Source organism: Mesoplodon mirus (assembly GCF_964341445.2).
Source record: "Mesoplodon mirus genome assembly, chromosome: 4".
Classification (NCBI taxonomy): Eukaryota; Metazoa; Chordata; class Mammalia; order Artiodactyla; family Ziphiidae; genus Mesoplodon; species Mesoplodon mirus.
Genome location: NC_138979.1, coordinates 48,883,099 through 48,908,410, shown reverse-complemented (window position 1 = coordinate 48,908,410; position 25,312 = coordinate 48,883,099). Strand labels below are relative to the sequence as shown.

The 25,312-nt window shown below is 40.9% G+C and overlaps 1 protein-coding gene across 1 annotated transcript in view; it reads right to left on the bottom strand.

Moving 5' to 3' along the window:
* Positions 1-25,072, bottom strand: part of AQP9 (aquaporin 9) — a 39,196-nt gene extending 14,124 nt beyond the window's left edge. The window contains exons 1-2 of the mRNA XM_082618996.1: positions 24,784-25,072; positions 944-1,070 (exon numbers count right to left, since the gene is read on the bottom strand). Coding sequence (XP_082475122.1) covers positions 944-1,070; positions 24,784-24,882 — 226 coding nt within the window. The 5' untranslated portion in view covers positions 24,883-25,072. The remainder of the gene's footprint in view (positions 1-943; positions 1,071-24,783) is intronic.
* Positions 25,073-25,312: the final 240 nt, after the last annotated feature.

Genomic DNA, 25,312 nt, shown 5'->3' with positions numbered 1-25,312 from the left:
CTGCCTGTACTGTCCTTCCCATAGTAGACCACTGGAAATGTTGTATAATAATGGGGACCTGTGCTTTGCTGTCGTATAGACCTGGGTCAGATCTTTGGTCTGTCTCTTTGCCAGCTGTGGGACTTCTGGCAATTTACTCAATCCCTTGGAGCTCCAGTTTTCTCTGTAGAATGGACAATAATACCGGCCTCAGAGTGCTGCTATAGAAGTGAGAGGAGATAAAGTATGTACAGTACCCAGTACAGTGCCCAGCAGGCAGGGGGTCCCTTCTTCCGTTATCACCAACAGTCTTGCCTTAGTCCTCTGAGCCCCCAGACGAGGCTGCTGAGGATTCTGCAAGCGTTTGGGAAGTGGATCATTTCCACAGTTCCTTCCTGAGGTCCCAGGCTGTATTAAATATCATTTCATTTTGCTTCTCAGAACCTTGAGAACGGCTTCTAATTAGCCTACCACTCAGGACAGAATTGGACCAAGACCTTCTGACTAGCCCTGCACCTCCATGAACACACTAGCTATTTTGCAAATGACCTAGGCTCTCTCTGATTGCTGTGGATAAAGGTCCACGGAATTGCCTCTGTTGGAGTGATATTCACTGGGCTATTCACAGCATACCTGGGAAGTGGTTTCCAAGCATGGGGTAGAGTTAGTAAAAGATTCTGTTGATAGATGAAGAATACTATTCAGTAGCCAGATTTAGGAATCAGTCAGTTTTGAGTTCCAACCCTCATCTCTGTCTTTTGCTAAATGTTGCCTTTGTGCCAGTCACTTACCATTTGCTGGCCATTTAAATTTTTTCATCTATAAAAATAGAATCAAATACATATTCTTGCAGGACTGTTGAGGCCTAAAAAAATTAAGGTCTGTAAAGTACCCAGACCTGCGCTAGTACATTGGAATGGTTGAGTTAATAGCAGCTGTTATTATTATTATTTCTATTACTTACCAGAGACACCTCCAGCAACATAAATGGCCATTACTATTGCCAATGAAAATCCAGTATGGATAGTGATGGTTCCTCCATGACGTCCTCGACTGAGGACAGCTTGGGCAACAGAGCCACATCCAAGGACCTGGAATGAAAGGGATCTCAACAAGTAAGTGAAGATGGCCACTAGCAAAGACAATGGAAAGTCAGAGTAACAAGAAGCATTATTCAAGCACACTCATGGCTTGGACTGCCATAGGCCTCGTGCAAATCAAATTATAATCTTCCAGCTGTGCACAGGTAGCAAACGATGGTCCCAAGGCTGCATCTGGCTTATGGATGAGTTTTGTTAAGACTGCACAGTGTTAAAATTTTGTATGAATTTATAAACCAAGTAATTTGGTAATCATTTCATAATATATATAAATATCAAATCATTATGTTGTAAAACTGAAACTAATATAATGGTGTATGTCAATTATGCCTCAAAAGGAAGGAAGGAAGGAAGGAAGGAAGGGGGGAAGAAAGGAACATTTGGTGAGGGAGGGTTATTGGGAAAGATGAAACAGTCATACAAGTTTGGTAGGAAAACAACAGGACAACGAATGACCATCAGCCTTTGTCACTCTGGTTTAAAGAGCCAGTGTGGTCCTGGAGGAATAAGTTCTGGGCTGCAGGATCATTAGATCATTGCTCTTAGATGTCAAGTAGCCACAACTTTTTGTAGAATACAGGTTCTGTTTTAGGTTTTATAACTAAAGAAGAGCAACCAACTGGAGGGAGGGCTCAGCATCAAGTAATGGATATTATTTAAGGGCATATGAAGAAAGGTTTCAGAAACAAATGTATTTAAGGAACAAGAGATTAAGAATGTGAAGACTTGGGCTTCCCTGGTGGCGCAGTGGTTGAGAGTCCGCCTGCCGATGCAGGGGACACAGGTTCGTGCCCCGGTCTGGGAAGATCCCACATGCCGCGGAGCGGCTGGGCCTGTGAGCCATGGCCGCTGAGCCTGCGCGTCCGGAGCCTGTGCTGCACAACGGGAGAGGCCACAACAGTGAGAGGCCCGCGTATCGCAAAACAAAACAAAACAAAACAAAAGAATGTGAAGACTTCTTATCAGGAACATAATAACCAGCTCTTGTGTCCCTTCACAAAAGAATGAGAAAGGAAGTCTGAACCTGGAATATGAGAAGTTGCACATAAACCATTTCCTGATAGTGATGAATTAATTCTAAATAGCTCCCTTGGGACCCATTTGTGGAGTCCTTCAGAGAAATACAATTTACAAACAATGGATATTTAATACATATAGAATGATTTTGGTTTACTCCTCCCTGAAGGCAGAGAAATTACCTAGATGATCTTTTAACATCCACTCCAGTCCCTGATTCTAAGATATATTGATTTAGCTCTACCTGCTAGACAGTAGGGAGAAGTAGGACTTGACATCTCAAGGGGAGCACAGGGGCTGCATATCACACGCACAGGGCTGTCTTTGACGTTAATCACAGACTCCAGACCCTGTACTGAGAGCTAAATAAAGTTGCAGCAGGAACATGTTCCCTTTTCCCTTTCCAAAAAGAAAAAAATCCCCTGGGTTCATTTCACAGCCTACCAATTTCACCTAGGCTTGACATTATTTTTTTCTAGGGTCCCTATCTGTTATAGTAACTGTCAGAATTAAAACCACACTGCTGTCTTCCTTTTTAATTTATAGCCAATTAAATGCACCTGGCACAACTTCCAAGCTAACTGGCATTTTGGTAGCATCTTCTGAAAAAAGGAAAAAAACATTCCTGACAGCTGAGATGACCTGATTTAGACAGCCGGGGGTAAGAAGAGACACATCCAGACACTGGCCAGTCCTGAGCTATTACTACTTTCCACATAATCTTCTTCCCTCTTTTATGGTCTGATGTTCACACACTTGTGGTAGTCTACAGGGGGCATAAAAGCTTTAAATGGCGTGAGTGGACCTGGGGAGGCTTCTGTCCTGTCAAACTTCATTGTAATTAATACTCTCCTCTTCTACCCTAGATGTTGAAATTGCTTTTTTGTTCTTTTCTAGAGAGGATAACTGATGCTGTGCACTGCAAGAAAGGAGCAGAAGGAGAAATGAACAAGGTAAGGACTTAAGTTACCCTAGTCAGAAATTGTTACTCAGAAGATTTCAGCCCAACTTGACATCACTGCTTCTTAATTTTTAAACACATTCATACAGCCTGAAAATTAATGAGGAAGACAGGTAATTGCCTGCTAGTATCTTTCCTTGCCTGCTTCATCCCACCTGCATTCACAGCACCAGGGAAGCAGATCTGGGATATTCTAATGTTATCATGGTCTGATTGCTAGGGAATTGGTCACCCACTCTGGTTTCCTTCTTCTGTGTGCCCACTGTAATTTTTTTTCCTTAAAAAAATGAGAGAACTGTTGTTTATGGTATTATGATAGAATTTCCAGCATGATTCCGTGCTCTAACCTTTAAGAACTGCCATACTTTCCCCCTTCTTAGACACAGAAAGAACTAACCTGTCTGAATTTTTCTGGTCTCCCTATCTAGAAATCTTTTTTTGGACCCATCACCCTTTCATATTCTTCTCACTAAACCTAACCTCTTTTCTCTGAAATTCACTTGTACTGTCTGTACTGAACAATTAATACTTAGTTGTTTTCCAGATGCCTGATCTTGATTTCCTTATCTAGAAAACAGTCTCTAAGATTCCTTTACATACCAACAGGCAACAATATGCTAGTCTATCCTGTTTTATTCTGTTTCCTTGGGTGTTGTGTTTCCCAAGTCCACCGCCCATATGCATGCCATCCACAGACCTCCAAGGTCTCTTCCACCTTCTTGTCAGGATCCAGCACCTACCTTCTCCAGGTAGGTAAAAAAAATCACAAAACCATGTAGGGGAGGGAGGGTATTACAAAGCCATGGATCTAGTCTTCACTGTGCCCTGAAAAGTCTTCGTTCATTTCTCATTCATATTCTCCCAGTAGTTTCATCAAGCCTTCTCTTCTCTCATTAGCCCAAGGCACCTGAGCCCCTTTCTGCAAATAATATCTCCTTCTACTTGACTCAGTACCTGTAGGTGGCTTTGAAGATCAATGGGAATTCAGAAGATCACATAAACATTGTGTTCTGATTATTCAGTGCTACGAAACTAACTACTCCCAAACTTAATGGTTTAAAATGGTAACATTTATTTTGCTTGTGAATCTATCATTTGGGTAAGGTTTGGTAGAGCATCTTACGCCTGCTCCATTAGGTATCAAATGTGATGGTTCAAAACTTGAAAGACTGGAATTATCTGAAGGCTCACACAGTCACATGTCTAGTGGTTGATGTCAGCTGTCAGCTGATGCCTCAGCTGGTTGGTTGGCCAACACACCTACAAATGGTCTCTGTGTGGGTTGGCTGAGTTCCAGGGGTGAGCACTGTACAGCCTTCAGAGCCTGCGTTCTTAAACCCTGCATCATGCTACCTCTCAGTCATAGCACTACTTTGGTTCTGAACTCAATAGCACACAAATTACAACATCCTTAATAGGCATTAACTTGGCCCATGTTGGTTACCTTTAGGAACAGGGAGCTCATTACCACATCAGGTAGCTTGTTCTAAATATTTTTGGTGTTCCAGTAGTTGGGGAGTCCTTCCTTATATGAAGTTGGAGTCCTTTTTTCCTATAACTTCTGTTCATGAGCTCCTGGCTTACTCTTGGGACCTCAGAGAAGAAGCCTCTTTTATACACCAGGCACTCCATTAAATAGAGGGAGCAAAAAGTCCTCCCTGAGTTCTTTTCTGCTGGATGTTTGTCCCTTCACCTTTGATCCCTAGGGCTCCTCGGATTCCCAGGGAGTCTCACCTGGATAAGCTCTAGGTTGTTAGCACCCCTTTTAAGCACGGAGCCCAGGAATGGACACAATCCTCCCTTATTTTTTTTAAGCTTTTAAAAATGTTTATTATTTAAGACAAAAAATCCTGTGCAGGCTCCTTATAGAGAATATGAGGAATATATAAAAATATAAAGGAAAAAACCCAATCACAATGCCTTTACCTATGAACAGACATTATAAACATTTTGGCTTATTTCTCCCCAGTAATTTTTAAAATATTTATTTATTTATTAAAGTATAATTGACCTAAAACACGATTCACTGTTTTCATACATTACAAAATGATCACCACAAGTCTAGCTACCATCTGTCACCATACAAACTTATTACAGTATTACTATGTTCCCCATGCTGTACTTTTCATTCCTGTGACTCATTTTGTAACTGGAAGTTTGTACCTCTTAATTTCCCTCACCTATTTCACTCATCCCACCACCGCCCTCCCCTTTGGCAACCACCTGTTTGTTCTCTATATCTATGAGTCTGTTTCTGTTTGTTATATTTGTTTATGTATTTTGATTTTAGATTCTCTGACTTATTTTACCTAGCATAATACCCTCGAGGTCCATCCATATTGTCACAAATGGCAAGATTTCATTCTTTTTATGGTTGAGTAGTATTCCATTGTATATACATACCACATCTTCTTTATCCATTACTCTATTGATGGACTCTTAGGTTGCTTCCATATCTTAGCTATTGTAAATAATGCTGTAGTGAACATAGGGATACATATAACTTTTCAAATTAGTGTTTTTATTTTCTTCGGCTAAATACCCAGGAATGGAATTGCTGGATCATGTGGTAGTTTTATTTTTAATTTTGGGGGAAACCTCCATCCTGTTTTCTATAGTGGCTGCACCAATTTACATTCCCACCAACAGTGCATGAAAGTTCCCTTTTCTCCACATCCTTGCCAGCACTTGTTATTTGTTGTCTTTTTGATGATAGCCATTCTAACAGGTGTGCGGTGACACCTCATTGTGGTTTTGATTTGCATTTCTTTGATGATTAGTGTTGTTGAGCATCTTTTCATGTGCCTGCTGACCATCTGTATGTCTTCTTTGGAAAAATGTCTGTTCAGGTCCTATACACATTTGTTTCTTTGATGTTGAGTTATATGAGTTCTTTGCATATTTGGGATATTAACCCCTTATCAGATATATCGTTTGCAAATGTCTTCTATTTTGTAGGCAGTCCTCCCTTATTTGTGCATCACATTATGACATGGTAATTAATCATGTACCTTCTGCTCCTTGCTTCTATTGCTATCTAGTGGAGCACTTAACCACAGGATGTAATTCAACTGTTCACATATTAATGCCTGGTTTTCCCAATTTTGTAAGATGCTTAAGATTGTGTAATAAACTTCTTTGCCTTTTAACAGCATCTAGTATATTGGACATAATTAAATAACCAGATCCTACATGTTATTTCCAGCTATGACACTTGGTGTCTGTGTCAATGAGCATGTTACTTCTCAGCCTCAGCTTGCTCATTTATTAAAAAATAATACCGGCCAGACTTGTTTCATAGGATTGTTCAGTAAAGGTTCAAATGGGATAACCTTAATGAAGGCACTATTTAAACAACAAAGGACAATAATAGGTGCAGGATATTATTGCCTTTGGTATAAACTCAAAAGGAAAACCCCAATTCAGGGTGAATAAATTAAAACAAAGGGACTCATGAACTTAACCACTAATGCACTGCCTGGCAATAAAAATGGGGCAAAAACACATCTATGACAGATATTAGAAATAGCTACTATTTCATTCCAAACGTGAGATCAAAATTTTGGGGGAGAGGGGAAGTGAGAAACTGACAAGAACTTCAAGGTGTTTTGCGTATTTGTGATTACTCTTGAAAGATAGGTCGTTGCATAGATGGCAAGATTTTAGTGCTTTTGGTAGTAAAGCAACACTGGAAAAGAGGAGGGGGTAAATGCCGTTGTTATCAGGTTCCTTGTATGGCAGGAGTGGGAGAAAGAATTTCAGTGCAAAAGGAAGAAAGACATTTGAAAGGCAGAACTCCTGTAAAAGATTGATTGGTGAGTGAGGTACCCCCAGTCATTCCCAGTCACCCAGGCCATACATTCTGGAATCTTTTGGTATTCCTTCCTCTTCTCTCTCTTGGCTACCCATAGTCAATCATTCCCAAATCTGCGGAGTCTTCTTCTGTGGCCTCTGACCAGTGTCCCCACTTCCAGTGTCTCCCTACTCAGTGACCATGCCAGATGAAGCACAGCATACATACACTCCCACCCCTAGTGCTCAGGAATTGCCAGCATAACGAATTGCCCCTTAACCTGGTACTCAGGGCCTTGCCTCACAATCCCCAGCTACTTTCTGCCCAGGGTTCTTCAGCATAAGTCTCTGCATCAGCCAGTCACTTTGAGTCCTTTGAGCTCATGACACTCATTTCCACCTCTGCACACCTGCTCATGCTATACCTTCCAGGAGAATATCTTTTCTGCATTTTTCCCCATCAAAACCGATCTATTCTTAACACTGAACTAAAATGCTACCTTTTCCCTAGGGCTTTCTCTGGCAACTGAAGCCCTCAAAGTTCTCTTCTGCTTATTTTGCCATGTCTTTACAATGTCATTTCATTTTATTTCACCTTGCCTTGTGGCACCCCACCAAGGCTGTAATGTTCACCAGGGCACTCATGCTTCTTTGTATTCCATGCTCAAACAATACTTATGAAAAAAATTAAAATATCTAAACAACCAGGAAAAAATCCTTCATAAAATGCCTTTTCAAGAGAAGAAGTTAATTTGAGGGTAAGATGTAAAAAGTGGGAGGTGTAATTTCTAAGACATACCACTTGGGACTGCCGGGAAGTTCGCAACTGAGCCATGAACCCTATGACAGGCTGATTAATGGACACAATGAAATGCTGGAGATGAGGAGAGAGGATAATGAGTCCACAGATTTTATTTCATTTGAGCCTTCTCAAATCCCCTTTGCATATACTACCTCCTTTAAAGTGAAAGCCAAGATGTTCTGAGCACAGAACAGAGTGCAAAACAGGCACTCAAAATATTTGTTCAGTGAGTATGTAAAAACTGAGCCCTTTCAGAAAAGCAGTTAGCGAAGGTTAGGGATTACTTAGCAAAATGTTGGCAAATGCATGCACCCTGGAGCCAGGGATCACCTGGGAACCTTCTAATTATCGCAAGAGGTCTGTGATTCCCTGTGCACATCAGCGTTATCCAAAGAAGGAAAAAATTAACATGTCTTGTATCTACCTTTCTGTTTCAGTATTTTCAGAATTAATGGATACTAAAAGAACAGTTTCTATCCTATAAAGCTCCTGAAAAAATTTTAAAGTCGAAAGGAGCTCCTTGGGAAACATTGTCATAGACTTTGGAATAAAGGCTGTATGAAATGTTAACTATCTTTACACATCTGTTTAGGGTAATGTGAGTAAAGGAATACAAATACCAGCTACTATCTATTTGGTGTGTGCTTTGTGCCAACTTCCATGCTAAGTGCTTTACGTGTATTACTTCATCATTATCCCATTAACTTATGATCACCCTGAAGGGGAAGTATTATTATCTCCATTTTATGGATGAGGAAATTGAGGCTGGGAAAGGCCAAGCAATTTTCCCAATGTTACATAGTAAAAATAAAGGAGACAGAACCAGGATTTGATCCCAGGTCTTACTCAGAGGACTGTGCTCCTAACCATGACATATTGCCAGAGCAAGAGGTCATCAGAACCAACCAATGCCCCCAAGAATTCATGGAAGTTTTCAGGGAGGACACTGGGTTTTCCACAGGAAGTGAGATGGGGCACCATTTTTCCTATCTGCGTACTGAGAGTAAAGGCTGTCTGGGAATGTTGAAGGATTTGGAAAGCCCAGGCAGCAACCATCTGTTACCATCCACCCAGTATAAAAGGCCTCCCTGCAGACCAGATACAGTCTGAGGAAAAAAGACTGAGGTTGAAGCTCATTTGGAAGCTTCCTTGTAGACCCTGCTCTTTGTGCCAGGACAAGTGCCTTTTCTGCTGACAACATGTGTGATCACTCTAGCTCAGAAAAGTACCCAACACTTGTACTTTTTCTCTAAAGCTTCCCATGACCTAGAGAAAAATTCTTTTCAGCCCCGTTTCCCTTCCTTTCTCAGAGATCAAAGAGACATGTTGGTGATTAAGTGCAGCTTTTTAGTTTATGCAAAACTTTTTTTATGGATTTCTGTTTGCTTGATTTCTAGCTCCCTTTGCAGAGACAACTTCCACTAGATGACCAAGTGCTCACCAGGGAAAACTAGACCTGAAGGCAGAGTTAAACCTTTTCCTCTCTTGTTCTCTTTTGCTCGTTTTCTTTCCTCATAGTGTCTCCCAATTTTGTAGTCATCAGCAGAAATCACACTCCTCACCCTAATGCTGACAAAACCTGCCGACTCCTGGGAGTCAGTGGGCTGAGAGAATGGTGGGGTAGGCCTTTTCTACACTTAGAAACCACACCCACGAGCCACGTGGATTTCTTGTGGAGCTGGCCAAAATTTAGGGCACTTATTTAGCATTCAACCAATTCACAACACCAAGACTCAAGAAGTCAACCAATTCCACCTCTCCCTCTCTGCCCCAAATGCCCCGTTAGTACATTTTACTGAAAAAGAGCCAAAGAACTAACCCAGGTGGCCATTCTAAACTGCTCCAGTGTCTCCAAAGCACACCTGGCTAGTGTTTATTCACTATTGTTCTTTTAAAAATGTATCTAGGAAGCCAATATCCTCCTTTAATCCAGTAATGTCAGTTTGGGTCATGTTTGCTATGTGCCATGTGGGCAGCAACAATGTGACCCAAGACATGAACCATGTATGACTATTTACCTTATGTTGCTGCAGGTCTTCTTGGAAATAGGTAAGGAATATATTTTGAATGAAAAGTATTCTTCAGTAGATAATTTGTCATTAAATGATACAAATATTCATAAAACAGAAGTCAGCATTAAAAGGGCATATCTGTGGCAACACATATTTTAAATAAACTGAGTTGTATTATGTGTAGGTGGATGAGTGTATATGTATACACACACCCACCCACCCACATATATATATAGATATAGATATGTTATAAATAATCTCATTTAGTCCCAATAATAACCTAAGGGGGAGGAAAACTCTGCTGTTTTCATCTAAAGAAAACTTAGGTCAGAGAAATTAAGTAATTTGCCTGAGGACTACTATAGCTAGTGAGAAGATCGTTTTGAACCTAAAATTAACATTTCCGTCCAAAGTTCATGTTCCTTCACTTACATAAACAGCCCTCAAGTGTACCTGAGCCAAATAAGTCATTTGTCCAGATTTGTACTTCAGAAGCCTGTCTTTCAAAAAATCAAATTGTGGGAAATGAAGATCTCCAAATCTACAAATACCTCTCACTGGGAATTGGCATTCACTTTTCTTCATCCATTCCTCCCTGTTCATGTACATTCAAAAATTCTAAGTGCCATGCACAGCGCCTGGTGTCATAGGGATGCAAAAAAAACAGACACAGAGCCTCCAAAGTTCACAGACCAGTAGGAGAGGTAGGAGCTGGGAACTGGTAAGAATCACAAGAACAGTATGAAGTGATTCCCTGTTGTTTTATGATATAATCCTGTTATTCGTGAATGGTTTAAGTATTTATGCCTAGGGAAAGTGTGCATGGGGATGTGGTTTTATAATTCAGCCTTACTAACTAGGTGATGGAAATTTTGACATTTAAGTCTCCCCAAATTCTTGAATTACTTGATTAATACCCCAAATTATTGAGCCACCTGACAATACTATTAAGTCCAAGATATATATATATGTGTGTGTGTGTGTATATATATATATATATATATTTTTTTTTTTTTTTTTTTTTTTTTTCGGTACGGGGCCTCTCACTGTTGTGGCCTCTCCTGTTGCGGAGCACAGGCTCCGGACACGCAGGCTCAGCGGCCATGGCTCACGGGCCCAGCTGCTCCGCGGCATGTGGGATCCTCTCGGACCGGGGCACGAACCCGTGTCCCCTGCATCGGCAGGCGGACTCTCAACCACTGCGCCACCAGGGAAGCCCCCAAGATATATTAATATATCACGAGTGTATAACAGATTGACCTCATGAGGAACTTGACTACAATAATATAAGATCACGATTTATCTTCTGATATTGCCAGAAATAAAATTGTTTTCACCCTATTGCCTCAACCAATTTTACCAGGGGGTAGGATGGGAAAAGGAAAGGACCACAATATTGCATGTAGGACTTAGATTTCTAATAGCCAGGCCTCCTGTAAACAGACGACATTGGACAGTAGCCCTCACAATCTCTCCATTTGCGCTTTTCTGGTGAGGATATTTTGTCTTTGTAGAAAGTGGTTAAGAACACCTTCAGGGCAGAGTCACAAACTGGTGGTCCATGGCTAAAGACAGCCTATGAGTAGGATTGACTCAAAGATGTGTTTTGTTTGGCCCACATGGTGATTTTTTATAATTTTAGAAATTGTTACCAGTATTTAAAAATAGAAAAATTGGGCTTCCTTGGTGGCGCAGTGGTTAAGAATCTGCCTGCCAATGCAGGGGACACAGGTTCGAGCCCTAGTCCGGGAAGATCCCACATGCCATGGAGCAGCTAAGCCCCTGCGCCACAACTACTGAGCCTGTGCTCTAGAGCCCACGAGTCACAACTACTGAAGCCCGTGCAACTAGAGCCGATGCTCCACAACAAGAGAAGCCGCTGCAATGAGAAGCCCGCGCACTGCAGCGAAGAGGTAGCCCCTGTTCGCCACAACTAGAGAAAGCCCGCGCGCAGCAGCAAAGACCCAACACAGCCAAAAATAAATAAATAAATTTACTAAAAAAATAGAAAAATTACAGATAGAACTCTGGATTACTGACCATTCTTGAAAAACTGGAATATCTGATAAAGCCTTATCCCATTCCTGCTTAGCCACAGTGGAGACGGTCTGGGTGGCAGATGCCCCCCCGAGACATGGCATACACTGTCCACTTCCTCCCTAACTCCACCATGCCCATGTCACTCAGATATCTTACCTGACTGGTGTCAATAAGCTTTGGGGCTATTGAGTACCATCTTAAGTCCTAGAAAGAGAAACCCATTGAGATTTTGGGGCCAGTGACTTCCTGGCCCCACAGATGCCATGGAGATAACCTACCTGGGCTGAGATGCAGGACAGCCTCCCAGTTCCTGGAGGAAGGATTGTTGGCTACCTTCAAATGAAGGAATAACTATGGGCAAAGCTTTATCTAGGGAGGTAGTAACAGACCGAAAACACAGTCCTATTCTTGAGAAGAAAGTCATTTTGGGGCCTGCCACGGGCTCTCCTCTCCCTGTAAGTGTTGTGTCTTTTGTAACTGGAGAGGAAGAACAAATCCCAACCTGTCAGTACACTGGTCTCTGCAAACCTTGTCCCTCCGGCCCGTGCTGTAGGTATGTGTTACCAGAAGTCCCACCTCCTACTCCATCTGTCTATATATACCAATTTAGTTTATGTAACTGTGTCCATTGGAACATGTAATGATAATAGTAACAACAAGAAAAACAATAACAAATACTACTTATTGAGTATAATAGCATACATTAGCCCATTAATCTCACAAAGACCCTATGAGTCAGGTACTCTTAACTGTCTCCACTTTACATATTCAGGAAACAAAGCTTAGAGAGGTTAAGAGGTCAAGAGAATTTCTCACATACACACAGGCAGTAAGTGATAAAGCCCAGGTTTGATTGCACATAATTTTGGCTGCTGGGTGGGTGAATGAACAAACATTTACAGCATGTATACCGTATACCGCCAAGCATGCTCACTTCTATTACTTCCGTTATTCCTCCCAACACTTAATCCTCATTTAAAAAGTGAAAGACTGGATGGCTTAACAAAAAATCCTATAGCTAATAAGTGGCAGAATCTGAGTCGGGAGCCAGGTTCTCTGAGTCCCAGTCCTGTGTTTCTCCTGAAACAACTTCTGCTACCTTGGTGGGGCTACTTGGTCCGTTTATTAGGACAGAATGCCTCTTCAGGCACGGCTTTCCAGTCAGTTAGTTTTCCAACTGGAAAATAAAACTTTCTCAGTCATAACAAAAATGGTCACAAAGAACCAAGACTGAAATCTGGACATTCCAGTTAAAAATAAAGTATTGGGTGGCACGTAGCCTGAGATAATATCAGAATGCGATCAGTCACCTCTCAAGAACCAGCTGTACTTCAAAAGAGATGATATTAAGGCAGGTTCATCAAAAGAGAGGAATCTGAGATTTGAGAAACAGGTGAATGGGCAAATGGCCAATTTTATAGGTCTCCAAATAGAAAAGAGTACCAAGAACCAACACAGACCTCAGAAATGAGAGATGACTAAACTCCACTATTTCCACTAGGCTGAAAAGAATAGTGCTCTCCTTTTCTGATCTACACCAGGCATTCACTCCTCCCTCAGCTCATCCCAGATAATGCTAGCTTGGACGAGAGCTTGATCTTGATCCCAGGGCCAGAATAAGAAACTAATTATTGATTAAGGTGTGTGTGTTCATATCAGGATAACCATGGGGCTGAGTGTGCTGGGTGTGGATAGGGGGTTGCTGAGGACAATTCTCTCTTTATTCAGAGTGGCCCAACAAAGTCAAGTATACCTCGGGTCACTCTCAATCTGGAAGATCACTGAAGATGGAGGAGTTTGGGGCACTGATTTGTTTCTTAGGTTCATTCCAGGGCTTGCAGTTCCCAAAGTGTGTTCCACAGTTTATCAGTTCTGTGAGGTGCTCCTCAAAAAAAGTGGTTTGTGGTCAAGTAAGTCTGGGGACAACTGTATATTCTAGTCCCCTCTTAGAAATTTACAGTGAAGATTAAAGGCTCTGATAACTCCAACAGTTAAGAAAACTACTTAGCTTGGTTTAACCCAGTGTTTGCAAAGCATATCTGGGAAGGACAGCATATTTTCTTTCATGAAGTCCTTGTTTGCATTTCACAGCACTAGTGTTCTTCAGAACACAGTTTGAGCATCTCCCTAAATCACTTGGAAGGGATAAATTCTGCTGAGTGAGCTCTTTTGTGGGGAGCAGAGAGGTGAAGAAAATATACATGAACATTAAAAATTTTTCAATTACAAAAGGTATATGATAAAATATAAGAATTCGTGGGACTTCCCTGGTGGTCCAGTGGGTAAGACTCCATGCTCCCAATGCAGGGCACCCCAGTTTGATCCCTGGTCCGGGAACTAGATCCCACATGCATGCTGCAACTAAAAGTTCACATGCTGCAACTAAGAGTACACATGCCAAAACGAAAAATCCCACATGCCACAACTAAAGATCCTGCATGCTGCAAAGATCCCACGTGCCACAACTAAGACACAGCACAGCCAAAATAAATAAATAAGTAAATATAAAAAAACAAGAATCCGTGTCCTTCCCAGCTCAGATTTCATATTTTATCCTCTATAGGTAACTAATATCAATACTTTCTGGTGTATTCTGTTAAACGTATGTGTATATGTGTGTGTGTTTATACAAGTGGGAGTTTTTATACATACCATTTTCTGCCTGCTTTTTCACTTTAAAAGCTTAGCGAGTCTTTCTATATCAGCATTTAAAGGTTGGCCCCATTATCTTTAATGGCTGCATAAGAGTCCATTGCAGCAATGCACCCCAATTTCTTTAACCAATTACATGTTGATAGAGGCATAGCTTTTTTTTTTGTTTTTTTTTGTTTTTTCGGTACGCGGGCCTCTCACTGTTGTGGCCTCTCCCGTTGCGGAGCACAGGCTCCGGATGCGCAGGTTCAGCAGCCATGGCTCACGGGCCCAGCCGCTCCGTGGCATGTGGGATCTTCCCGGACCGAGGCACGAACTCGTGTCCCCTGCATCGGCAGGCGGACTCTCAACCACTGTGCCACCAGGGAAGCCCGAGGCATAGGTTTTGAGGGGAGATTTCCTGCTAAGAAAGTTTTACACAGAGTCTAAGCCATGTGGGCCAATTCTAGGATGAGAGGGACTAAGCCCTTGGGTCCTTTTTGGTCTTTGCTGACCATCCCAGACCTGTACCTTAGAGCATATCAGCCAATCTATTAAGATGGCTGAGGGGGGCGCAGTGCATATTTTGCTGGCATATTTTCTTTTAAAGCATTTCCTTTGCTTTCCAGGGTCAGTGAACGTAGCAGTTCTACCTCAGATGTGAAATAAGGTGCCCACTAGATGCATGGAGTCACTGCTGGGCTCTTTCAGCATCTTGATATGTTGTATAGGTTGTCTCACTTCTGTGAGGCTTCCCTTCCTCAAAGGCCTCACTTTATGCCATATCTACATCACAAGGCTGATGAGTAAGGAGGAGCCAGCTTCTGCTCTCATCCCATGTTCTCCTTTCTTGTCAAGTAATGAGAACATGTTGCAGAGAACTTTGTCATTAAAGAAAAACTAAGCAACTCCACTTCTGGAAAGTAAAAAACAAAAATACTTCCCCTTTGAAAGTAATGAAAATAGCAAGTTTTCTGGGTCAAAATTGAAACTCAGGGATCACAAACACAGTTTTGTTTGGCAGAATCAAATTTGGCTTTATGAGTCTACAGCCCTTAGATCAGCGACTCAGAACAGACTTTTCTCCCCCGGTTCTTTGGAACTCTGAAATTTCCCAAGTTAGTCTGGCCCTTCATGTTCACTGATGATAAGGGGAAGCCGGCAGGAAAATCCTTCTTCAGCTGATACTGACTCAGGGTCTCAGGCCTTGAAGAGGATCAGCCTCATTTAGAGAAAGCATGGGGTTTCCTAGTCACTCTCGGTCACACATCCCATGTGGGAGAAAGGGAGCAGAGAGCTGTTCTGTAGAGTGACTGCCCCTCACCACCACACCCACATTCGTCAGTCTTCTGTTTTGTCAGTTTTCCACCTCACAGTAATCATTTCTGGTTGGTGATGTACCTGGACACCCTAGCAAAAGCAAATGCAAACCTGTTCTGGAAGAGCAACTCCACAGTTGAGGCCGTACAGATTTCCCACACTGAATAATAAACCTTCCTGAAGAGCTTACAATACAAATTTACAAAACACTAAAGGAAATGATCCTTTGTGAATGAGACAGTGGATAAAATAAGCAAGATGATTAGCAACTCCAAAACTTGAGATGATGGAAGTAAAATATCATAAAATACTGTAAATATGTTAGGCTTTAGTAAGTTAAACAGATTAAAAATAAACACATAAGGAGGCAAAAGAAAAGCAATTAAGTAAAAGAACCAAATAGAACTTCTGGAAATGAAAACATATTAATGAAACTGAAGACTTAATGAATGTATTAAACTGAAGACAAGATATAACTGAATAGGAAATTAGTGAATCAGAAGACAGATTTGAGAACACTACAGAAAATTCATCATAGAGAGGTTGAGATAGATTTATGAAAGAATGGTTAAGAGACATATAAAAAAGTGAGAGGGTCAAGCATATATACAAATATAATAGGAATTCTAAAAGGAGAAAATAGTGTGGAGGAGAGGAAAGGTGATAAGCTGAGAATTTTCTAGAATTGGTGAAAATTGCAAATCTTTACATTGAAGATGAACAATGAGTCCTGAGCACTACAAAGATTCATTCCTAGTCATAGTATAGTGAAGTTTCAGGAAAAAAAAGAAGCTTGTAATAGTAGGCAGAGAAATGCAGGTTATTGAGGACAAAAATTAGACCAGTAACAAACTTGTCAATAGCAATAATAAAGACATTGGGATGGGGCCTCCCTGGTGGCGCAGTGGTTGGGAGTCCGCCTGCCGATGCAGGGGATACGGGTTCGTGCCCCGGTCTGGGAGGATCCCATATGCCGCGGAGCGGCTGGGCCCGTGAGCCATGGCCGCTGGGCCTGCGCGTCCGGAGCCTGTGCTCCGCAACGGGAGAGGCCACAACAGTGAGAGGCCCGCATACCGCAAAAAAAAAGAAAAAAAAAAAAAAAAAAAGACATTGGGATGACACCTGCAAAATGATAAACAAAACCAATCATCAACCTAAAATTTATCAACTAATTTATCATTGAACCTTGAGAATGAAATAAAGACATAGGCAAACAAAGACTGAGAAAGTTTATCCCTAACACACCCTTCCTGAATAATTTCCTTAAGAAAGTTTATTTTATTGCACAAAGAAAATTGCACCTGAAAGAAAGTAATGAATGGATGCAGTAATGATTAGCAAGTAAACTGGTAAATGATAGTAAATTTAAATAAGTATTCACTCTTAAAAACACTAAAATTAAGAATAATGAGAGTAGAATATTAGATAACAATGGCATAAGATGGAGTGGTTGATTACAATGAGGCTTTTAAAAAGTTTTTGTGTTGTTCAGAAGGAAAGAGATATTAATTCACTTTAAAGTTTGTGAATGCAATAATATTTTTTTTAAATGTAAGGATAAGTACTTAAAGAATAGAAAGTGTAAGCAGAGGAGAAAAGGGAGAAACAAATCTGATCAACTCAATGGGAGAATATAAGAAAGGTCAAAGCAGAAACTACTAAGTGGAAAACAAAGAAACCGCATTAAAAATTAAAGAAAGGGCATCACCACAGGTACAGAAGAGATTTTTAAAAGCTGTAAGCAAATACTATGAAAAATCATCTCAAAATTACTGCTTTCACTATATTAATTTTGAAAGTATTAACAATTTTGAAAAACTACATTTGAAAACAGAAATGAAGTACAGTGCCCTAGGAAAAAAATAAATTGCCAAAATGGAATTAAGAATAGAAAATCTAAATGAGACATAGCTTTAGAGAAACCTTCTCTCACACATCTCTCTCGTTCTCCCTTTTTCAGTTCACATGCTAAGTAATCTTTAAGAAACATAATCCTCATTTTATACAAAATGTTCCAGAAAACATAAAAAGAGGGAAAAATTCCAAAACATTTCATGAAGCTAATATAACCTTGGTAATAAAACTAGACAAGGGCAACATAATAAATGAAATTATAGTCCAGATCCTTAGTAAGACATTGCAAACGAAATGCTGCATGAGTAGGTGGGAATTAATCTCAGGAATGTAATGATGATTTAACCCAAAAATATTTATCAATGTAATTTTCTTTATCAACAGATAAGAAAAGAAAGCCCTTGTGCTTATTTTAATAGATGTAGTAAGGTATTTTTTTAAAATTCAACAATCTTTCCTAATGAGAATTTTAGTAAATGAGGATCAGACAGGAGTTTCCTTTCTCAAATCAAGAATGTCTACCAGGGCTTCCCAGGTGGTGCAGTGGTTGAGAATCTGCCTGCCAATGCAGGGGACACGAGTTCGAGCCCTGGCCTGGGAAGATCCCACATGCTGCGGAGCAACTGGACCTGTGAGCCACAATTACTGAGCCTGCGCGTCTGGAGCCTGTGCTCTGCAACAAGAGAGGCTGCGATAGTGAGAGGCCCGTGCACTGCGGTGTAGAGTGGCCCCCGCTTGCCACAACTAGAGAAAGCCCTCGTACAGAAACGAAGACCCAACACAGCCATAAATAAATAAATTGGGAGTATCATTCTCTGTTAAAAAAAAAAATGTCTACCAAAAACTTACAGAAACTATCATGTTTCTTGGTAAAATACCAGAAGCAGATTTTTGAAAGTTGGGAATATAACAAGAATGCTGCAATTATAGCTTCTAATAACATTGAACAAGAGGTTTTAACCACTATAATAAGATAGTAAGAAGAAATTAACAATTTAAGGACTAAAAAGAAAGAAAATAAAAACTCTCATATTCTCAGAAAAAAGTATTATCTGTGTCAGCACAGTCCAATAGAGCATTTTTCAGTGAGAGAAAAGTTCTACATCTGTGTCGTCCAATATGGTAGTCAGTAGTCATATATGGCTCTTGAGCGCGTGAAGTGGAACTAGGAAGACTGAGGAACTAACTTTTTTATTTTATTTAAGATTAATTTTAAGTAGCCACATATGGCTAGTGGCACTCAAATCTGATGGCCTTGATCTATACAGAATAGCCAAGATAATCTATAAACTTATTTGAATTAATAAGAGAATTACCAAGTTTGCTGAATGTAAAATCAATATACAAAAATCAATATTGTTCTTAAACCCTAGTAATAACCAATTAGGAAATATAATTTTTAAAAGGTACTATTCACAATAATGATAACCATAAAGTAGCTAAAAATATATCAAACAAAAATCTATATGACTAATACCAAGTAAATTATAAAACTCTGGAAAGAAATATAAAAGCAGACCTATGAATGAGGACCTATTCATGGTTGAGAAGATTCAGTATTTTAAAATGTCAGTTCTATCCAGAATACTATAAATTAAATTCAATTCCAGTCAATTAATCTTTTATTTGAGATTAATTTCCAGAGGAGAAAAATCTTAAGGTTCAGTAAACATGAAAAGATCAACTGCACTAGGAATTCATTAAAACTGCTAGTGAACTTCTATTTCCTACATATCAAATGGGCAAAAATATAAAAGTTGGATCATATCAAGGTGTTGGTGAATGTATGGAGATGGGGACTCTTATGTTGCTGCCTGTAGTATAAATTTGAAACCACTTTGGAGAGCAATGTTACAATGCACATAAAGGTGAAGATAGACATGTCCTAAACCACAAAACTCACTTCCAAGGATGTACTCAAGAGGAACTCATGTACCAGGAGACCTGTACAGGATGTTCATAACAGCAGGGTTGGTAATTGCAGCACATTTCAAACAACATAACAGTTCACAAGGTGAATGGATATATACACCTGCCGTACTACACAACAGTTAAAATGAATTACCTGCATCTACATGTCCCCAAGTAGATTAATCTCAAAAAACATCTTTGACATTTGTATACCTTCAAATTGTAGAAGGTATACAAGTTATGAAGCCACGCATATAAGTTTGTAAAACATCTGAAACAGTAGCATAGATTGTCATGGGCGGCAGTAATAAAAGTTCAAAAGCATGCACAAGAATGCAGAGAAACCAGAGAGGTTTGATTCTAAATCCAGCTCCACCACACATTTGCCTGTGGGCAAGATGTTCCATCATACTAAGCCTTAATTTCCTCACCTGTAAAATAAGAACAATTTCTTTATCTCACTAGATTTTTCCGAGATTAAATTGAGTGTTAATGCTCTTCACCATCTTTTGTCCTCATCACATAACCGTATTTGGAGTGAGAGAACCTTCCGCTTCAGGCCCCTCTACACTCCATTGAAGGCACTGGGCAAGAACCCACATAAGAGCTCGTGTTTGGGTCTTTCACAGTTCAGATTTAGAACCTTGGACTTCCTTAATGTGACAGAACACCCAGATGCAGAAGTACAGATCCATGAAAGGCAGAGTACTGGACATAAATCATAAGTAAATAAAAGAAGCAGGTAGGGTTGGCCATGGATGTTCTCTCTGATGTCCTGCTGTGGTAGAAAGAGCATTTGACAGAATTCTGTGAGTAAGCGTGAGGGTCTTTGTTTCCTCATCTGAAAGATGCAGGGGCCAGACAACAGAGACTACTTCATCCCAGTGGGTGGGGGCCCGAGGACAGAGCATCCTTCCATGGCTCTGGCAGACAAGCCATCCGAGACCAGCAGAGGCTTCTGGCCTATCACCGGTCAGCAAACCGACAGCTCTAGCTCTGTGGGACTCTCAGTCATGGACATCCCAGGCTTGGAGTGGGGCACGGCTTTGCAAAGCCATAAGCAAGAACCAAGCAGATAGAAGACAGAGGGCAGGGGGCTGTCAAGACAGTAAGCGAGAAGAGTTACCGAGTCTCTTGAGGGCCACTTCCCTTTAGGTCCTTTGCTCTCCTTGGAGATATATATATATGTGGAAACCCAAGACCATGTATGTGCATGAGGCATGACAACTGGGCTCCATATTGACTCCTAGGACACATGACTGCACCAGCCCATGCCTCAGCTTCCCCATCAATGAGATGGGCCCAGGACGTTCACCTCACTCTTATCTCATAGGTGTCCTACCAGTCTCTGGGAACTCCAGATAAATAATGTAGTAGACCAGAATTGTCTTGAATTACACCCTGCAAAGCAGACTTATTTTAAGAACTGGCTAATTTTAAGAACTCTAAATGCTAACCATATATTCTTTTCTTTTTCTTTAACATCTTTATTGGAGTATAATTGCTTTACAATGTTGTGTTCCTGCTGTATAACAAAGTGAATCAGCTATTCGTATACATATATCCCCATATCTCTTCCCTCTTGCGTTTCCCTCCCATCCTCCCTTTCCCACCCCTCTAGGTGGTCACAAAGCACCGAGCTGATCTCCCTGTGCTATGTGACTGCTTCCCACTAGCTATCTGTTTTACATGTGGTAGTGTATATTTGTCAGCGCTACTCTCTCACTTCCTCCCAGCTTACGCTATATTCTTTTGTTTCAAAAGCTCCCTAATATGGAATAGGCCTATTCCAAGATCTGAGGACACTTTGTAACAATCATTTTAAAGCCCCAGAATTTCTATAGCCAGCATATATGAAAACCCTTCCAGAAACAGTGACGAACTTGGTGACTCTGTCAAAGAGAGAAGTTTGGTCATAAAGTCATGAAGGCAGGATCAGATATGGGAAACATGGTGGGGTCTGAAATTTCTCCATCCATCTCATTTCCTCCCTCCCTCCTGCAATGCCCACTCCCCTCTGCCCTCCATATCCTGTGTCCCAGGCCTCTGCCCTTTCTATTTCCCTTCAGGGCACAGATCAAAGGTATTACTTTTAGCAAAAGTACTTGTATTACTTCATTCTTAGATATGCCAAAAGATAGGTTGTCTGATGTACAAGCTTGATGGGGTGAGAAAAAAAATGTAGGCTCTTTCGCAATACACAAGTAGATGCTACCCACTCATAAGTGCAGAACTGGAAGGATGCCCTTCCACCACAAGAGGAAATATGGCTGCTTGCTGGGCTGTTCACCTCAGCATCCTCAATAGGATGAGCTCTGTATCAAAGAATCCTGAAATGTTTGGAGAGAGAGGAGGGTACACAAAAAAGCGACGAGTGAACATAGCTCCTTCAAAAAATGATGAGAGATCTTGGGAAGTTCAGCCCCTAAAAGGAATTATTTAATTCAGCACACATTGACGGGGTCCCATACATGTATGGGCAGAGTTCCGTAGTCCGTGCTAGGGAAAGGCATGGGCACGATGCCCAGGAGGGGACAAAGCAGCTGTTTTAAAATACTACAAAGACTCTCAAGTAAAAGAGCAGAAGGATCGAGGGGTAAGGGAACTAGCATGTAATGAGCATCCTATGTCAGGAATTTTACACGTAGCGGATATTTAATGTGCAACTTGAAACCCACACACCATGGGCCCACGTGCAGGGGGCTGAGAAGTGTGTTTTCTGCCTTCACCTCAAACCCTTCCACCTGAGTTGAGTAGTCTTTTCTCCTTAGGGGTGCAACTAATGGTCTGGTCTCATCAGGTGCTCATCAATTAAACTCCCATGCCCACAGTACTAACTCAAGGCTCCAATCTATGGAAATATTAAAGCAGAGTCTGATTTACTATCTATCAAGAACATTTGCCAAAGGAATTCCAGCAATGGGTGGAAGTACGTGGAAAGCGTAGCCTCTAGAATTAGAAAGAATCCCAGTTCACTGCTTTCCCGGTTTTGGCCAGTTACCTCATCTCTTTGAGCCCTCACTTCTCCAACTGTTTATGGGTGATAATGAAGTCTTCGTAATGCAGCTACCATAAGGATTAAACAAATGTAGGTAAAGAAGCTAACAAATGGTAGGTACTTAACACATACTCCCTACCTTTTCAGCTCAACACTTCTAAACCTCTTCTCTGTGATGGGGAAGATGCATTGCAAACTTTCTTCCTGGCACTAGCAAAGGCATAAAGGCCTACCTATCCCAATGTCTAAAAGGCCAAATTAGAGCTAGTTTTTTAGCTTATGACTTAATTATTGTTGTTTTTAGTTGTAGTCTACAGAGAATTTTTCATGGACCTGCTCTTTCCTTAGTGCTACCAGTAGCCCTTATTAGTCATTTATACCACAGTGTGAGTGACCTTGAGATGCTTCCCTTAAGAGCAGTTTTTGAGAAGAGGGAGGCAAATGGCATCAGACTCCCAGTGTCTGGGGGAAAACTAATTTTACATATGAAAGACCAGTGAGTCCTGCATATACTCTGTCATCTTTTCAGTGCTCCCTTTGTTCCATGCCATATCAACATGCAAAGCTTTTTACTAGAGAAAGTAAGGCAAAATGCACATTTTCTAATAAAGCAGAAGCAATTACTTTGAATAACCTTTGAGAAAAACCATGTAGATTTATTAAAAATTAAATTTTTCATTTACATGTATATTAAAAATTGTGTTTTTGCAGAAGTTTCTTGTTTACACATCCCCACAAGCCTCAACAAACTTGAAGATTATACTCACCATGAAAGATTTCATCAGGGTTTGTTTTAGAACAGTATAAATAGAAATCAAACCTTTCAGGAAATTATTGGCTTTAGCCAGAAGATACAAAGTTTAACTTTTCAGCGTACAGTATTAAGATATTATTTCTTTAGCTCCCACCTTGAATAGTAGGGGAAGACACAATACTATTTGCATGAGTAGAATAGTGAATGGCTAAAAGCCACTTTCCTTTACTTAACTCAGACAGGATGGGGTCATGAAATAGGTTCTTGTTAAGAAATAAAGAGGGTTTTAACTTTTTTGGTTACAAAATACGTAGATGTTTAGTTCACTTCCTCTTCTGTAGTACTTGCAGAGCACTTAGAATTATAACTGAATTTGCCTCACTTCTCTGTACCACGGATCACCTTGAGGATGAGGTTAGGCCCGGGGCAGCAACCACTCTCCCCTTTGGGACCAGATTGTCAAGTAACATGACCCCAGGGTTTCTGTCTCCCTGAGGGCGATTTTCCAGTAAAGAGTGACAAGAATCAGAAGAATCTTGGACTTTTATTTTCTCTCTCTTTTCCTTCCAGTGCCCTTCTCCCCCACACTACCCCCGCCTAACAAGTCACTATAGATGAGAGGTGAGGATGGTCAAGAGGGAATGTAGGAAATTGCCCTTAACACCTTGAAAATACTTGAACAAATCAGGTACAAAGAGGTTTTCAGAGACCAGAAAACGTATTGCTTTCTTATTTTACACTAGTTCCATTTTTTTTTTAATTTAATTTTTATTTTTTTTGTGGTACGCGGGCCTCTCACTGTTGTGGCCTCTCCCATTGCAGAGCACAGGCGCTGGACGCGCAGGCTCAGTGGCCATGGCTCACGGGCCCAGCTGCTCCGCGGCATGTGGGATCTTCCCAGACCAGGGCACGAACCCATGTCCCCTGCATCGGCAGGCGGATTCTCAACCACTGCGCCACCAGGGAAGCCCCTAGTTCCATTTTTTGAATTCACATTTGTTTCTCAGTGTTGGCTTAGTCTCCTAAAGTATTATTATGTATTTACCCAATGCAAAGAACTTTTAAAAAAATTAGGTATGGGCCTCCCTGGTGGCGCAGTGGTTGAGAGTCCGCCTGCCGATGCAGGGGATACGGGTTCGTGCCCCGGTCTGGGAGGATCCCATATGCCGCGGAGCGGCTGGGCCCGTGAGCCATGGCCGCTGGGCCTGCGCATCCGGAGCCTGTGCTCCGCAACAGGGGAGGCCACAACAGTGAGAGGCCCGCATACCGCAAAAAAAAAAAAAAAAAAAAAAAAAAAAAAATTAGGTATAATTAGCATATAACAATTTATTAGTTTCAGGTGTACAACGTACTAATTCAATATTTGTTTATATAATGAAATGAGCACCACAATAAGTCTAGTTAATATCCATCACCATACATAGTTACACATTTTTTTATCTTGTGATGAGAACTTTTAAGATACACTCTCTTAGCAATTTTCATATATGTAATATGGTATTATTAACTGTAGTCACCATGCTGTACCTTACCAAAGAACTTTTAATGTACAAAGTTTATGGACAAAAATAACTTTGTTATTTTTTTATAACAGAAATCAGAAAATACTCACAATCATTATAAATGTGCCCAAGAACTCGGAGAGCATTTCTTTAGCTAAGCTGCTCTTCAAGACCAGTCTCTGCTTCAAGCTTTTTTTCTTTTGTTCCATCTCACTTGCGGCTTCTACAAGGACTACTCTTTTCACCAATACCTGCTTCTTCTGGTCCCTATTTCACTGGCACATGGAAGTTTTAACAACTGCTCACAGATTCCTGGAGATGCCTGATTAGATAATATGGCTGTACAAATCCAGTCCCAATTAGCGCCTGTGGCTTAATCCTCTTCTGGTGAAATTGTCATTCCCTGTTTGCTGCTGTTTATTTGAAATGGCGTATTAGAACCTGAAATCCTGAAAACAGTCCTTTTTGTACCTGATGGATTAATCATTACCTTTATTTTCAAGGTATCTTTTTTTTCCAAGAGATGAGAAAAGAGATGTTTTGGTTGCGTTGCCAAACCACAGTGATGGGCTCCAGTCCAGGAGAGATTTACATGTTGCACAATTGCAAGCTTCTGATTTTTTTTTTCCTATTCAGAAT